At 39.8% G+C, this 19,019-nt stretch overlaps 2 protein-coding genes across 2 annotated transcripts in view; one reads left to right on the plus strand and one right to left on the minus strand.

Moving 5' to 3' along the window:
* The first annotated feature begins 479 nt into the window (after positions 1–479).
* Positions 480–5,887, plus strand: LOC110521143 (immunoglobulin superfamily containing leucine-rich repeat 2). Its single transcript, XM_021598571.3, has 3 exons — positions 480–1,602; positions 2,525–2,770; positions 2,957–5,887. Exons 2-3 carry the CDS (start codon positions 2,534–2,536, stop codon positions 4,862–4,864), a joined length of 2,145 nt encoding a protein of 714 aa, XP_021454246.2. The 5' UTR covers positions 480–1,602; positions 2,525–2,533; the 3' UTR covers positions 4,865–5,887.
* A 924-nt stretch (positions 5,888–6,811) lies between these two features.
* Positions 6,812–19,019, minus strand: part of stra6 (signaling receptor and transporter of retinol STRA6) — a 117,639-nt gene continuing 105,431 nt past the window's right edge. The window contains exon 18 of the mRNA XM_036968858.2: positions 6,812–9,194. Coding sequence (XP_036824753.1) covers positions 8,929–9,194 — 266 coding nt within the window. The 3' untranslated portion in view covers positions 6,812–8,928. The remainder of the gene's footprint in view (positions 9,195–19,019) is intronic.

Raw genomic sequence — 19,019 nt, forward strand, 5'->3', positions numbered from 1 at the left:
GTACTACTATGGGGTGTGTATTGTATAGTACTACTATGGGGTGTGTATTGTATAGTACTACCGTGTTGAGTAGTGAGTGTATTATATAGTACTACTCTGGGGTGTGTATTGTATAGTACAAGTGGGATGTGCATTGTATAGTACTAATGTGTTGAGTAGTGAGTGTATTGTATAGTACTACTGTGGGGTGTGTATTGTATAGTACTACTGTTGGGTGTGTATTGTATAGTACTACTGTGTTGAGTTGGGAGTGTATTGTATAGTACTACTGTGGTGAGAGTATTGTGTTGAGTGGTGAGTGTATTATATAGTGCTACTCTGAGGGTGTATTGTATAGTACTACTGTGTTGAGTACTGTGTCGTTGTTCTTCTGTGGGCATTGTATGGTGCAGTACTCTTGATAGACACTAGATGGGATATGGTGATAAGTTAGCTGTCTAGGCAAGTCTTTGGAGGGAGTCACGGCAGTGACTTTCTTCAGTTGTTTGCTGATGTTGTCCGGAGCTCATGTATATTACAACAACACATAACATTGGAAAAAGATTGCATGGTAGGAAAAATATAGGATGTTTCTTAATATAGACAGAGACAAATATAGGATGTATCCAACAGTTGTCTGGAATCCAACCCCTCTTTTCAGGTAGATGATTTGATTTGTAAATCAGAAATAAATCAGAACCAAAAATGAAATGTTACTTGCTATCTGAGGGGAAACAGATTTTCTTTGTCTTAGATGGGCAAGATGCATTATGGGAGCAGGGTGAGGATGGTCAACAGGCCTGTAGTTTTCTGTTGTCCCTTTGTCCTTCCAACTTACTTTTTCAGTCATTAAAAAAAAATATTGATAAATAAATATTTTCCAATGAATGAATTAGCCCAATGCCTGCTTGATATAGTTTTAATAATACAATATACTATCCCCGTGGCCTTGTATTTTCCACTGCTATTGAGGGACCTCACATCTTCCTGTTCTGTCATTCTGTTTTTCTATTTAGCTTTCATCCAAATAGGCCAACGGCAATACAGCTATTCAGGTATATTTAGATCCCAATCTGAACAATGCGCAATTTATAGTTCTGACCAAAAACTCGTCATATTCTGTGGTATGGTCATCTCTCTAGACCTGTTACGGGAAAAAGCAACACTGACGAGAATGGGGTCAGAGATAAGTTTAGGTTGACATAACAATGAATTAAACATTGGTATCTAAATTATTGATATTCTTTGGGGGTGGCAGGCGAACACGGAGCCTTTATGTCTCTTAATCCATGACTGATGAAAGGATGGGAGAGGCTGTCTGCGCGTTCACAAACCCTCCCATCGCTCTGTTACTGACCGCGGGAGCGCGCAGTGGACCGCTCGTCCTCTCAGTCACTTGCAAGAGGGAAACAGCCTCCGGAACGCACCGCATCATCCTACAGAGAGAAAACATGTTTCCTCCACCGCCAACCTTCACCGTTATCACCGTGGAGAAAAGTCCCATTAAAGGATTTACTATGGAAGACGTTAGTTGTTTCGACCACTAATCTGTGTTAAAAAGAGGATATAATCCAAGGTACCCTGTTAGGAAAACTGCCCGGATTGGGAATTAATATCGGACAGGTAAGGATCGAACAAGTAAACTGGAGATTATTAATTATATTACACATTATGACACACATTTTATTGTAATTTTGCTGTAATGTGTGGACTATATAGATCATTATCAAATGTAAGCCTATAACATCAATCCATCCATTTGAGGTCTATAATTCCGGTTTCATAAAGTCTCATCAGGAAAAAACATCAACGTAACAGTTTTCTATATTTTACCACAATTGTTGAATACTTTGTTCAGAAGGAACTATAATTAATTGGATTAAACTCCAGAGGTTGAAATGACATCGAAAATGTATTTTAGGCGGCATCAAGCAATCCCTGTCGCAGATCCGTTTCAGCACCAAGGACAGCTAGGCACTTCTGGTGCACTCTGCAGTTTGCGCCAAAGCTCTCTTGCAACATTAGCTAGTCTCGCTCGTTGGCACTGTTATGTGAGGTAAAAAAAAAACAAACAAACCACTTTCTCATAGTCAAGTTTGAAGACGTGAAATTGTACCTATACGAATTTATCTGAGTTCGGGAATTTGGTCGCCCTAAACCTTTATTGTAAAAATGAAAAGGTTAAATCTGTTGAATCAATCACATGAATCAACGTTGTATTTATTGTAAACTCGTTCCATAGATGTTTTTTTTTTGTTGTTGACTGTATTTGTAATTTATCTGCAGGCTGCAGAATCCTGTGTCCCATATTCCCAGATATATAATATGGCTGTACTCTAGTGCTGTGATGCAACAGGATGTATCAGTGCATTATGCTAAGGATTCATTCTGTGTTGAACATTATGGCTACCTTTTTAGATCTGTTATAGATAAGCAGAACAAATCATTGTCTATGATAAAGGTACATTTCCTGAAGATAATCTGAGTGTGTGTGTGCTAATGAATAAATACATTTAATTATTAACATCCTTTGTCTTCTTCCCAGTTGGTGAAAATGGCGTCATGGCGGCTGGTCAGTCTCCTGGCGGTGTGGACTCTTGTGTTGGTTCTGGCTCAGTGTTGCCCAGAGCCCTGTAGCTGTCTGGATAAATACTCCCACCAGTTCGCTGACTGTGCCTACAAAGACCTGCTGTTAGTTCCTGTAGGCCTCCCCTTCAACGTCACCACCCTCTCTCTCTCCGCCAACAAGATCAAACTCCTGAAGGCCAAGAGTTTTATTAACGTCACCCAGGTGTGTTTGTGCGTGAATGTGGACATGTGTGGCTCAGTTGGTAGAGCATGGTGCATGCAATGCCAAGGACCGTGGGTTTGATTCTCGCTGGGGCCACCCATTGTTAAAAGTGTCAGATAAATATCATATATTATATTACTGGTGTAGTGAAAGACAGATTTGTATTAATAAAGTCTTCTTCTTCAGGTGACCTCCCTATGGCTGGCCCACAATGAGATCGTGACCATGGAGAGGGACACTCTGGCCCCGCTGATTCAGCTGCGCAACCTGGACCTCAGCTACAATAAGATCATCAACTTCCCCTGGGAGGACCTGGCCAACCTCACTGCCCTTCAGCTGCTCAAGATGAACAACAACGAGATGATCAAACTCCCTAAGGATTCCTTCTCCACTCTCAAAGACCTGAGGTCCCTGAGGATCAACAACAACAGGTTCACTACCATTGTCCAGGGGACCTTCAGCTCTCTGAGCTCCATGTCTCACCTTCAGATCTACAACAACCCCTTCACCTGCTCCTGCAGTCTGGAGTGGCTGAGAGACTGGATCACGGAGTCTAAGATCTCTGTCCCAGAGCAGGACTCTATCATCTGCGAGGCCCCTGAACATCTGAAAGGGGCCCTGGTGACCAAGATGCCCAAGCTGGAATGCAAGGCCCCGACGGTGTCCATCACCTATCAGCCCAACCTGGAAAACACTGAGCTATATGAAGGGTTTATGGTGATCCTCAATTGTGATACCAAGGGCAACCCCAAACCAGAGGTCAGCTGGGAGGTAGTGAAGGCAGGGAACCAGAAGTTCACATTCAGTTTGCCCTCTGAGGTCAGCGAGAAAAGCGACTCACCAATCAACGATAAAACTACCAACGGCCGGTTCCTGGTCTTCCAGAACGGCACTCTGATCATCCCCCGTATCAGCAAGAAGGAGGACGGGAACTACAGCTGCTCAGCTGTCAACGACCTCGGTAAAGCAGACAGCACAGTGAAGGTAGTGGTGGCAGGCACCAAGAAACAAGCCATTAACTCCATGCTGGACACCACAGCAGATAAGATCCTCCGTCCGTCTGGTGGAAACAAGCCAGGGCCTAAGATGACCAACAACATCATCAACTGGCCCAAGTCCGACTCTGAGAAGACCAAGAACGTTCCAACTGGGTCGTCTGTTAAACACGCTGGTGGCTCAGTGCAGGCTGGCGAGGGCTCAGAGGAGCTTCCATTTACCAGTAAATGTGGCATCAGCGATGGCACTCAGTACATCTCCAATCACGCATTCAACCTCAGTCTGGACCAGCTGAAGCAGTACACCTTTGACTTCGGCGTCATCGCGTTGGAAGTGTCAGAGACCGAAGCCAAAGTGCAGCTGAATCCTCTCCAGCTCCCCAACAGTAAGAACAACCTTCACCTCAGCCACAATGAGAACCTAGAGACCGTCGACAAAGAGCCGTTCAGCCTCTATCAAGCCTCAACCAAAACCCCTCTAGACATGCTCTATCTGTGTTTTAACACTGGTAACGGACACTCTGTGGTGCAGTGGTCCCGGATAGAGGAAGGGATCAACACCTATAAGTTTCAGAGCCTACAACCAGGCACTAACTACACCCTGTGTCTGACCTACGGAGGGCAGGACTGTCAGGTCCAAGTTGTCTTCACAACCAGGAAGAAGATTCCTTCTCTGTTAATCATAGTGGTGGTTAGTACCTTCCTGTTGGCGCTGGCTACAGTCCCTCTGCTGGGAGCAACCTGCTGTCATCTCTTATACAAGTACCAGGGAAAGACGTATAAACTGATCATGAAGGCGGCGCAGAAGAACCCAGATCAAATGGACAAACAAATGGTCGGTGGTGATTTCGACCCCCGGGCGTCGTTTGTCGAGTTGGAAAAGAATTTTAACCCGAGTGAAATGGAAGACGGAGAGGGAGAGGACGGAGAGGACGCCGATGGGGAGGAGGTGGAGGGGAGCATGGTTACCGAGTCCATCCCAGGTTCTACGTCTAAATTCGAGGTGGGCTCTGAGTACAGCGATAGATTACCGTTGGGGGCGGAGGCGGTGAATATCTCTGAAGATGGAAACGGTAATTACAAAGAGCCGAGTCGCTGAGCAGAGCTGTGTGATGCTACTGGGGGGGGGGGGGGGGGGGGAGGGGAGGGGGGGGAGGGGGGTAAAATAGTTACTATCAACTACATTTTAAACCAAGTAACTCACCTATCATTATTTAACGTAAATATGATAGCCCCGATGAAGGTGGATAGCTCATTTTACCTCAGAAAGTAAGCGATCAGTTATAACCCAAATAAGAGACTGGCTAAAGGAAAAGTTGTGCAGTAAAAACAATGGTATTGTATATATCAAACTTACAACATTCCTCTTACAGTAACAATACTGCAAGCACAGTTTTTTACAGTTAAAACAGACCTCTGCTAACTGCTAAAAAGCATAAGTCATTGAGATGTCCCCTTCATGCAGGGCGTAGGCTAGCCGAAAAAGTTGTGCGCTTTACGTGAGCATCAGTTTCGGAAGGTTGCGGTGCTGTACAGTACAGGCGCGCGTCTCAACGCGTCCGCCTCGTTGCGTACACAGACCGTTATTTTAATTGTTCTGTGAGATTATGAAAAAAGGGGGAAAAAATCCCTTTATGTTGTCAAGGCATGTGCTGTGTCTGGGCTCAAACCCAGGTCACTATCGACTGATGTTGTTTAATGTAATGTGGGGCTCTTCGAGTTAAGTGTGACTTAAAAAAAAACAACAACGGGTGCTTGTTATCCGTCTGTCTTTTTTTCAACGATTCTATACGTGTCCATCCACGGCATGTCACACAGACGACGTATTTTCTTCATGTGTGGTTTTAGACTATAGGACTTTAGATATTCTCAATGTCGACATGTGATGTAAAAACCCAGTAAAATTGAACGATTCTCTTTTTTTTATTATGATCCCGTCTACAGTATCATTAACTGGGGCGTCAAGGAGCGTCTCGTTGCTGTGAGTGTCCTGTCGTTTTATGCATAGTGAGTTTTTTGGTGAGCTATACTGTTCGGACGTTGTTGTACAAATATCCCCCGACCTTTCAAGATTTTTGATATGATTTTATGTACGTGAAATTAATAAAATATCCCAAAACAATTTTTTAAATTCTCCTATTTCCTGTCATTGAGTCAGAAAACTGTTTTCAACTTCATTTTAACTCGACGGGTTAAGATGTGGTACTTGTATGACTGACTATACACTGCTGTGAATTAGACAATAAAATTATGTTTATTTAGGGATTGGGCGTTGGCCGTGATTTGTAGTGACCGCCTGTTAGCGGTCTATCCACCTAAAGCGTGTTTAGTATTATAGGAAAGTACGGAAACATTGTCTATGATTGTTATATTTCTTACTGATGATTACAGCGTTATGGTTAGAACAAATGTATTTGTTGGATAAGCGTAGCAAACGGTTCAAAATTGTACGATACTGGACTGCTTTATTTTCTCTTCAATTGTAAAGAAAAAGAAAGTGATTGGACACAAATAGCATTTTGAATATAGCCTTTATTTGTGGACAGAATGATATACCTACCTTGTTGTGAATCAACATAATATTAGCGCTGCGTTTTGACCAAAGTCACTTCTCACTGCCGCATCCCGGGAAATGGACTGGCCGCAGAATAACGGCGGAGCGCCACACTTCCCTTTCTTCTTATGGTAGGCTATGAAGCTTACACAACCACACCAAGTATTCGTATTACTATTCTCTGTGAATTTATATCAGTAATGTTTTCTTTCCCGATTACATACAATCACATTAATTCCGCACGATTGATTCGTTAAATAGCCTATATTGAAATGTTATAAAGATAGGCTACGAACAGGTGCGTAATTGTTCACATAAACATTACCATAGGGGGAAAAAAATCTTTGAAAACATCAGTATATATTGGTAATAATTTACTAAAATATATTTACTATCGAAAGTTTCCTGAAAAGCAACATGACAAAGATATGTGTTTCCTAACGAAACGAAATAATGTTGTTTTACTGGACACATTAAATCCACACGGAAATCTTTCGTCATCTTTCGTTTTAATTTCATGTTAATCATACATAAATTCATTTGATTTCATTCAAAAGCTACTTGAGTCACTGTCACTTTTGAAATGCAATATGGCTGCAACACACAGCGAGAATTAAGTAGACGATCCTGAACAGCAACATTTTCACAACTATAAATTGAGAAAAATAACAATCCCAAAAATAACGATCCAAAACAATATCAGCGGAATTATAGTAGAGTTATTTTATAAAAGGTACAAGGTGACCTACAGCAAAGAGTTCAAGCAAACAGTTTCATCTGTCTACGTTTTAATCGCCATTTCACACATTTTCAACATAGATATTATTTATTAGCCTGGAATCAGAACAGAATTGTACCGTTTTGGAACAATTCAGTTTGGCTTCCAGGGTACCATAGATATTTACACCAGTCAGTGTTAATTAATGAACCGTTTCTTTATAACCTTCCATTACAGAGGAGTCTGTATATTAATAAATAGTTACATTCTAACCACATACACATGGTCAAACTAGCCTGGATTCCAAGAGGACATGTTCTGTTTCCATTGGTGAAATGGAGTGTATCAGTTAGGCTTCCAGGCTATGGTCAGACAGGAGTTCAGTGCCACACGACCTTTCCCGCTAGACTAGAGATTCTGTACGGCCATCAGAGCCATGCAAACAAAGAGACAGACAACAAAACACACATCCATCCAGGTCGATCCCACGATGTAGCACACCCTTGGACCAGGGCTGATAAGTAGTGCACTATATAGGAACTAAGGTGCCATTTAGACAGGTAGCCACTCAGAAGACAGACTTCCTGAGGCATTTGAGCTAGAAGGTCTATGACATTTAGATCTAATCCTTCCATTTTCAAAAAAATAATAATTCAGAAATAATTGATTGATTGAGTCAATGGGAAACTTGCATGAAAAAAAGAGGCAAGCAGTCAGATCAATGCATAGACATATAATACTACAGTTATAATCTGCCCAAGAGCCATCCATACACCAAGGCCATTCCAATTCAGTCAAATGAAATTCCAATTCCAATTTTCCCTCATTGAAAAGCAATAAGGAAATGTGTATTCTAAAAGATGCAGTATGAGCTCTGCCATTTCCTTGTTACTAAAAGGGACAAAACATGGTATCAGACCCCAGTTAGACTAGCTGTCTCCATGGTATCAGACCCCAGTTCGACGAGCTGTCTCCATGGTATCAGACCCGCGTTAGACTAGCTGTCTCCATGGTATCAGACCCCAGTTAGACTAGCTGTCTCCATGGTATCAGACCCCAGTTAGACTAGCTGTCTCCATGGTATCAGACCCCAGTTAGACGAGCTGTCTCCATGGTATCAGACCCCAGTTAGACTAGCTGTCTCCATGGTATCAGACCCCAGTTAGACTAGCTGTCTCCATGGTATCAGACCCCAGTTAGACTAGCTGTCTCCATGGTATCAGACCCCAGTTAGACTAGCTGTCTCCATGGTATCAGACCCCAGTTAGACGAGCTGTCTCCATGGCATCAGACCCCAGTAGACTAGCTGTCTCCATGGTATCAGACCCCAGTTAGACTAGTTGTCTCCATGGTATCAGACCCCAGTTAAACTAGCTGTCTCCATGGTGTCAGACCCCAGTTAGACTAGCTGTCTCCATGGTATCAGACCCCAGTTAGACTAGCTGTCTCCATGGTATCAGACCCCAGTAAGACTAGCTGTCTCCATGGTATCAGACCCCAGTAAGACTAGCTGTCTCCATGGTATCAGACCCCAGTTAGACTAGCTGTCTCCATGGTATCAGACCCCAGTTAGACTAGCTGTCTCCATCTGCGTCGGCTAATGGGGATCATAATAAATCTAAACCATCTAAACCACTGTGAAATATCTTTAAGAAGCAAAAATCTTGTTTGAGGCTGGTGTACAAAACCAAAACTTAAGAACGGGAAGCATAGAAATACCACACAGAACAGAGCTACCACTTCTTAGACGGGCTTTCAATGCGAATGACAGATCTATGAAATTCTATGTGAATTTGGTCAGGTCACCCAAATAGTTACATAATGCAGCTTTAAATTTCAGTTTGCTTCCTGAATTGGAATGGAATTGACCCCAAGCCTGAGGGACACATTCTCAGTTAGTCACTGCCTCCGTTTCCTTCCCTGCCTCCATGTTTCCTGCCTCCTTGTTTCCTGCCTCCTTCTTCATCCCCTCTTTTGCAGCCCAGTTGAGTGTTCCGTTGAAGAAGCTCTCGTTGCTCTGACGCTGGAAGTGCTTCCTGGAGCCCACCAGCGAGGGGTTGTTGACCAGGGTGTAGAGGAGCTGCCAGTGGCCCCGTGCCCGTTTAGAGATGGACACCTTATGCTGTGGCTTCTTCTCCTGATTGACTAGCTGGATGCCTGGGGGAAGAGACACACAGAGAGTATCTATACGGTTCACACAATGAGTAGACAGACACAGATGTTCAGACAGAAACAGAGATGTTCAGATACACACAGAGATGTTCAGATATACACAGAGATGTTCAGATATACACAGATATGTTCAGATATACACAGATATGTTCAGACAGACACAGAGATGTTCAGATAGACACAGAGATGTTCAGACAGACACAGAGATGTTCAGATATACACAGAGATGTTCAGATAGACACAGAGATGTTTAGATAGACACAGAGATGTTCAGACAGACACAGAGATGTTCAGACAGACACAGAGATGTTCAGATATACACAGAGATGTTCAGACACAGAGATGTTGAGATATATACAGAGATGTTCAGACATACACAGAGATGTTCAGATAGACACAGAGATGTTCAGACATACACAGAGATGTTCAGATAGACACAGAGAAGTTCAGATAGACACAGAGATGTTCAGACATACACAGAGATGTTCAGATATACACAGAGATGTTCAGACACAGAGATGTTTAGATATATAAAGAGATGTTCAGACAGACACAGTGATGTTCAGACAGACAGAGATGTTCATAAAGACACAGATGTTCAGACAGACACAGAGATGTTCAGACAGACACAGAGATGTTCAGATATACACAGAGATGTTCAGACAGTCACAGAGATGTTCAAATATACACAGATGTTCAGATAGACACAGAGATGTTCAGACATACACAGTGATGTTCAGACAGACAGAGATGTTCATAAAGACACAGAGATGTTCAGACAGACACAGATATGCTCAGATAGACACAGAGATGTTCAGACATACACAGAGATGTTCAGACACAGAGATGTTCAGACAGACACAGAGATGTTCAGATACAGAGATGTTCAGACAGACACAGAGATGTTCAGATAGACACATAAATGTTCAGATATACACAGAGATGTTCAGACACAGAGATGTTCAGATATATACAGAGATGTTCAGACAGATACAGAGATGCTCAGATAGACACAGAGATGTTCAGACAGACAGAGATGTTCAGATATACACAGAGATGTTCAGACACAGAGATGTTCAGATATATACAGAGATGTTCAGACAGATACAGAGATGCTCAGATAGACACAGAGATGTTCAGAGAGAAACAGAGATGTTTAGACGCAGAGATGTTCAGATATATACAGATATGTTCAGACAGATTCAGAGATGTTCAGAGGGACACAGAGATGTTCAGATATACACAGAGATGTTCAGATATACACAGAGATGTTCAGATATACACAGAGATGTTCAGACAGACACAGATATGTTCAGACAGACACAGAGATGTTCAGATAGACACAGAGATGTTCAGATATACACAGAGATGTTCAGACAGACAGATATTTCAGACAGACACAGAGATGTTCAGATAGACACAGAGATGTTCAGATATACACAGAGATGTTCAGACAGACACAGATCTTATAACTTCATTTAGGAGTGCCTGTCTTTTGGGTAAGGGTTACAGCATTTGGAAGCTGGCCAGTAGGGAGCTACACAATTACAATACCGAACAAAGCAATAACAAAAAAGCAATCCTATGGTAATCCTGTGAGCTATAGCAGCAGCAAGGTAGGACCATATTGAGCTGAACATTAACACTCTGTGTGCGACTCAAATGGCCCCCTATTCCCTACACAGTGCGGTAAGGGGCTCTGGTCTAAAAGTAGTGCACTATAAAGGCAATAGGGTGCTATTTGGAATGCACCCACTGAATCCTCCCTCTGGGCCCCGTACATATGAACCAGTCTATTATAGCTGACCATCTGTGTAATCAACAGCTCTAGTGATAATCTCTGCAATACAACAGATGATCACTGATGATGGTGGTGACAACGACGCGTTGTAGTCAACATACAGACAAGAAGGAAAGCAGCCGCAGTTCATTTATTGGCTTGTTGCACTCTACATTACCTAGACATCATACTGGATAAAAACCCTACAATACCCAGACATTACCCAGACATCATACTGGATAAAAACCTACATTACCCAGACATCATACTGGATAAAAACCCTACATTACCCAGACATCATACTGGATAAAAACCCTACATCACCCAGACATTACCCAGACATCATACTGGATAAAAACCCTACATTACCCAGATATAATACTGGATAAAAACCTTACATTACCCAGACATCATACTGGATAAAACCCCTACATTACCCAGACATTACCCAGACATCATACTGGATAAAAACCCTACATTACCCAGATATAATACTGGATAAAAACCTTACATTACCCAGACATCATACTGGATAAAAACCCTACATTACCCAGACATCATACTGGATAAAAAACCTACATTACCCAGACATCATACTGAATAAAAACTCTACATTACCCAGACATCCTACGGAATAAAAACTACATTACCCAGACATCCTACTGAATAAAAACTACATTATCCAGATATCCTACTGAATAAAAACGACATTATTCAGACGTCATAATGGATAACAACTACATTACCCAGACACCCTACTGAATAAAAGCTACATTACCCAGATGTCCTACTGAATAAAAGCTACATTACCCAGACGTCCTACTGAACAACAACTCTACATTACCCAGGCGTCATAGTGAACAACAACTCTACATTACCCAGACATCCTACTGAACAACAACCCTACATTACCCAGACGTCCAACTGAATAAAAACTACATTAACCAGACGTCCTACTGAATAAAAACTACATTACCCAGAAGTCCTACTGAATAAAAACTAGATTACCCAGACGTCCTACTGAATAAAAAATGCATTACCCAGACGTCCTACTGAATAAAAACTACATTACCAAGACGTCCTACTGAATAAAAACTACATTACCCAGACGTCCTACTGAATAAAAACTACTTGACCAAGACGTCCTACTGAATAAAAACTACATTACCAAGACGTCCTACTGAATAAAAACTACATTACCCAGACGTCCTACTGAATAAAAACTACTTGACCAAGACGTCCTACTGAATAAAAACTACATTACCAAGACGTCCTACTGAATAAAAACTACATTACCCAGACGTCCTAATGAATAAAAACTACATTACCCAGACGTCCTACTGAATAAAAACTACTTGACCAAGACGTCCTACTGAATAAAAACTACATTACCAAGACGTCCTACTGAATAAAAACTACATTAACCAGACGTCTTACTGAATAAAAACTACATTACCCAGACGTCCTACTGAATGAAAGCTACATTATCCTATACTACATATTAATACCTCCATGGTGGAATCCTATACTACGTATTAATACCTCCATGGTGGAATCCTATACTACATATTAATACTGTACCTCCATGGTGGAATCCTATACTACATATTAATACTGTACCTCCATGGTGGAATCCTATACTACATATTAATACCTCCATGGTGGAATCCTATACTACATATTAAAACTGTACCTCCATGGTGGAATCCTATACTACATATTAATACCTCCATGGTGGAATCCTATACTACATATTAATACCTCCATGGTGGAATCCTATACTACATATTAATACCTCCATGGTGGAATCCTATACTACATATTAATACTGTACCTCCATGGTGGAATCCTATACTACGTATTAATACCTCCATGGTGGAATCCTATACTACATATTAATACCTCCATGGTGGAATCCTATACTACGTATTAATACCATGGTGGAATCCTATACTACATATTAATACTTCCATGGTGGAATCCTATACTACATATTAATATCTCCATGGTGGAATTCTATACTACATATTAATACCTCCATGGTGGAATCCTATACTACATATTAATACTGGACCTCCATGGTGGAATCCTATACTACATATTAATACCTCCATGGTGGAATCCTATACTACATATTAATACCTCCATGGTGGAATCCTATACTACATATTAATACCTCCATGGTGGAATCCTATACTACATATTAATACTGGACCTCCATGGTGGAATCCTATACTACATATTAATACCTCCATGGTGGAATCCTATACTACATATTAATACCTCCATGGTGGAATCCTATACTACATATTAATACTGTACCTCCATGGTGGAATCCTATACTACATATTAATACCTGCATGGTGGAATCCTATACTACATATTAATACTGTACCTCCATGGTGGAATCCTACACTACATATTAATACCTCCATGGTGGAATCCTATACTACATATTAATACCTCCATGGTGGAATCCTATACTACATATGAATACCTCCATGGTGGAATCCTATACTACATATTAATACTGTACCTCCATGGTGGAATCCTATACTACATATTAATACCTCCATGGTGGAATCCTATACTACATATTAATACCTCCATGGTGGAATCCTATACTACATATTAATACCTCCATGGTGGAATCCTATACTACATATTAATACCTCCATGGTGGAATCCTATACTACATATTAATACCTCCATGATGGAATCCTATACTACATATTAATACTGTACCTCCATGGTGGAATCCTATACTACATATTAATACCTCCATGGTGGAATCCTATACTACGTATTAATACCTCCATGGTGGAATCCTATACTACATATTAATACTGTACCTCCATGGTGGAATCCTATACTACATATTAATACCTCCATGGTGGAATCCTATACTACGTATTAATACCTCCATGGTGGAATCCTATACTACATATTAATACCTCCATGGTGGAATCCTATACTACGTATTAATACCATGGTGGAATCCTATACTACATATTAATACTTCCATGGTGGAATCCTATACTACATATTAATATCTCCATGGTGGAATCCTATACTACATATTAATACCTCCATGGTGGAATCCTATACTACATATTAATACTGGACCTCCATGGTGGAATCCTATACTACATATTAATACCTCCATGGTGGAATCCTATACTACATATTAATACCTCCATGGTGGAATCCTATACTACATATTAATACCTCCATGGTGGAATCCTATACTACATATTAATACTGGACCTCCATGGTGGAATCCTATACTACACATTAATACCTCCATGGTGGAATCCTATACTACATATTAATACCTCCATGGTGGAATCCTATACTACATATTAATACTGTACCTCCATGGTGGAATCCTATACTACATATTAATACCTCCATGGTGGAATCCTATACCACATATTAATACCTCCATGGTGGAATCCTATACTACATATTAATACCTCCATGGTGGAATCCTATACTACATATTAATACCTCCATGGTGGAATCCTATACTACGTATTAATACCTCCATGGTGGAATCCTATACTACATATTAATACTGTACCTCCATGGTGGAATCCTATACTACATATTAATACTGTACCTCCATGGTGGAATCCTATACTACATATTAATACTGCACCTCGATGGTGGAATCCTATACTACATATTAAAACTGTACCTCCATGGTGGAATCCTATACTACATATTAATACCTCCATGGTGGAATCCTATACTACATATTAATACCTCCATGGTGGAATCCTATACTACATATTAATACCTCCATGGTGGAATCCTATACTACATATTAATACTGTACCTCCATGGTGGAATCCTATACTACATATTAATACCTCCATGGTGGAATCCTATACTACATATTAATACCTCCATGGTGGAATCCTATACTACATATTAATACCTCCATGGTGGAATCCTATACTACATATTAATACCTCCATGGTGGAATCCTATACTACATATTAATACCTCCATGGTGGAATCCTATACTACATATTAATACCTCCATGTTGGAATCCTATACTACATATTAATACCTCCATGGTGGAATCCTATACTACATATTAATACCTCCATGGTGGAATCCTATACTACATATTAATACCTCCATGGTGGAATCCTATACTACATATTAATACTGTACCTCCATGGTGGAATCCTATACTACGTATTAATACCTCCATGGTGGAATCCTATACTACATATTAATACCTCCATGGTGGAATCCTATACTACGTATTAATACCATGGTGGAATCCTATACTACATATTAATACTTCCATGGTGGAATCCTATACTACATATTAATATCTCCATGGTGGAATCCTATACTACATATTAATACCTCCATGGTGGAATCCTATACTACATATTAATACTGGACCTCCATGGTGGAATCCTATACTACATATTAATACCTCCATGGTGGAATCCTATACTACATATTAATACCTCCATGGTGGAATCCTATACTACATATTAATACCTCCATGGTGGAATCCTATACTACATATTAATACTGGACCTCCATGGTGGAATCCTATACTACATATTAATACCTCCATGGTGGAATCCTATACTACATATTAATACCTCGATGGTGGAATCCTATACTACATATTAATACTGTACCTCGATGGTGGAATCCTATACTACATATTAATACCTCCATGGTGGAATCCTATACTACATATTAATACCTCCATGGTGGAATCCTATACTACATATTAATACCTCCATGGTGGAATCCTATACTACATATTAATACCTCCATGGTGGAATCCTATACTACGTATTAATACCTCCATGGTGGAATCCTATACTACATATTAATACTGTACCTCCATGGTGGAATCCTATACTACATATTAATACTGTACCTCCATGGTGGAATCCTATACTACATATTAATACCTCCATGGTGGAATCCTATACTACATATTAAAACTGTACCTCCATGGTGGAATCCTATACTACATATTAATACCTCCATGGTGGAATCCTATACTACATATTAATACCTCCATGGTGGAATCCTATACTACATATTAATACCTCCATGGTGGAATCCTATACTACATATTAATACCTCCATGGTGGAATCCTATACTACGTATTAATACCTCCATGGTGGAATCCTATACTACATATTAATACTGTACCTCCATGGTGGAATCCTATACTACATATTAATACCTCCATGGTGGAATCCTATACTACATATTAATACCTCCATGGTGGAATCCTATACTACATATTAATACCTCCATGGTGGAATCCTATACTACATATTAATACCTCCATGGTGGAATCCTATACTACATATTAATACCTCCATGGTGGAATCCTATACTACATATTAATACCTCCATGGTGGAATCCTATACTACGTATTAATACCTCCATGGTGGAATCCTATACTACATATTAATACTGTACCTCCATGGTGGAATCCTATACTACATATTAATACCTCCATGGTGGAATCCTATACTACATATTAATACCTCCATGGTGGAATCCTATACTACATATTAATACCTCCATGGTGGAATCCTATACTACATATTAATACCATGGTGGAATCCTATACTACATATTAATACCTCCATGGTGGAATCCTATACTACATATTAATACCTCCATGGTGGAATCCTATACTACATATTAATACCTCCATGGTGGAGTCCTATACTACATATTAATACCTCCATGGTGGAATCCTATACTACATATTAATACTGTACCTCCATGGTGGAATCCTATACTACATATTAATACTGTACCTCCATGGTGGAATCCTATACTACATATTAATACCTCCATGGTGGAATCCTATACTACATATTAATACCTCCATGGTGGAATCCTATACTACATATTAATACCTCCATGGTGGAATCCTATACTACATATTAATACCTCCATGGTGGAATCCTATACTACATATTAATACCTCCATGGTGGAATCCTATACTACATATTAATACTGTACCTCCATGGTGGAATCCTATACTACGTATTAATACCTCCATGGTGGAATCCTATACTACATATTAATACCTCCATGGTGGAATCCTATACTACGTATTAATACCATGGTGGAATCCTATACTACATATTAATACTTCCATGGTGGAATCCTATACTACATATTAATATCTCCATGGTGGAATCCTATACTACATATTAATACCTCCATGGTGGAATCCTATACTACATATTAATACTGTACCTCCATGGTGGAATCCTATACTACATATTAATACCTCCATGGTGGAATCCTATACTACATATTAATACCTCCATGGTGGAATCCTATACTACATATTAATACCTCCATGGTGGAATCCTATACTACGTATTAATACCTCCATGGTGGAATCCTATACTACATATTAATACTGTACCTCCATGGTGGAATCCTATACTACATATTAATACTGTACCTCCATGGTGGAATCCTATACTACATATTAATACCTCCATGGTGGAATCCTATACTACATATTAAAACTGTACCTCCATGGTGGAATCCTATACTACATATTAATACCTCCATGGTGGAATCCTATACTACATATTAATACCTCCATGGTGGAATCCTATACTACATATTAATACCTCCATGGTGGAATCCTATACTACATATTAATACCTCCATGGTGGAATCCTATACTACGTATTAATACCTCCATGGTGGAATCCTATACTACATATTAATACTGTACCTCCATGGTGGAATCCTATACTACATATTAATACCTCCATGGTGGAATCCTATACTACATATTAATACCTCCATGGTGGAATCCTATACTACATATTAATACCTCCATGGTGGAATCCTATACTACATATTAATACCATGGTGGAATCCTATACTACATATTAATACCTCCATGGTGGAATCCTATACTACATATTAATACCTCCATGGTAGAATCCTATACTACATATTAATACCTCCATGGTGGAGTCCTATACTACATATTAATACCTCCATGGTGGAATCCTATACTACATATTAATACTGTACCTCCATGGTGGAATCCTATACTACATATTAATACTGTACCTCCATGGTGGAATCCTATACTACATATTAATACCTCCATGGTGGAATCCTATACTACATATTAATACCTCCATGGTGGAATCCTATACTACATATTAATACTGTACCTCCATGGTGGAATCCTATACTACATATTAATACCTCCATGGTGGAATCCTATACTACATATTAATACCATGGTGGAATCCTATACTACATATTAATACCTCCATGGTGGAATCCTATACTACATATTAATACCTCCATGGTGGAATCCTATACTACATATTAATTAATACCTCCATGGTGGAATCCTATACTACATATTAATACTGTACCTCCATGGTGGAATCCTATACTACATATTAATACCTCCATGGTGGAATCCTATACTACATATTAATACTGTACCTCCATGGTGGAATCCTATACTACATATTAATACCTCCATGGTGGAATCCTATACTACATATTAATACCTCCATGGTGGAATCCTATACTACATATTAATACCTCCATGGTGGAATCCTATACTACATATTAATACTGTACCTCCATGGTGGAATCCTATACTACATATTAATACCTCCATGGTGGAATCCTATACTACATATTAATACTGTACCTCCATGGTGGAATCCTATACTACATATTAATACCTCCATGGTGGAATCCTATACTTCATATTAATACTGTACCTCCATGGTGGAATCCTATACTACATATTAATACCTCCATGGTGGAATCCTATACTACATATTAATACTGTACCTCCATGGTGGAATCCTATACTACATATTAATACCTCCATGGTGGAATCCTATACTACATATTAATACTGTACCTCCATGGTGGAATCCTATACTACATATTAATACCTCCATGGTGGAATCCTATACTACATATTAATACCTCCATGGTGGAATCCTAT

The sequence above is a fragment of the Oncorhynchus mykiss genome, chromosome 4, assembly GCF_057628025.1.
Source record: "Oncorhynchus mykiss isolate SJ-2025 chromosome 4, ASM5762802v1, whole genome shotgun sequence".
In the NCBI taxonomy this organism is placed as follows: domain Eukaryota; kingdom Metazoa; phylum Chordata; class Actinopteri; order Salmoniformes; family Salmonidae; genus Oncorhynchus; species Oncorhynchus mykiss.

Coding starts and splice junctions, on each gene's coding strand:
- LOC110521143 (XM_021598571.3), top strand. CDS start 2,534: ATGGCGTCATGGCGGCTGGTCAGTCTCCTGGCGGTGTGGACTCTTGTG. Junction 2,771..2,956: donor GTTTTATTAACGTCACCCAG/GTGTGTTTGTGC, acceptor CTTCTTCTTCAG/GTGACCTCCCTATGGCTGGC.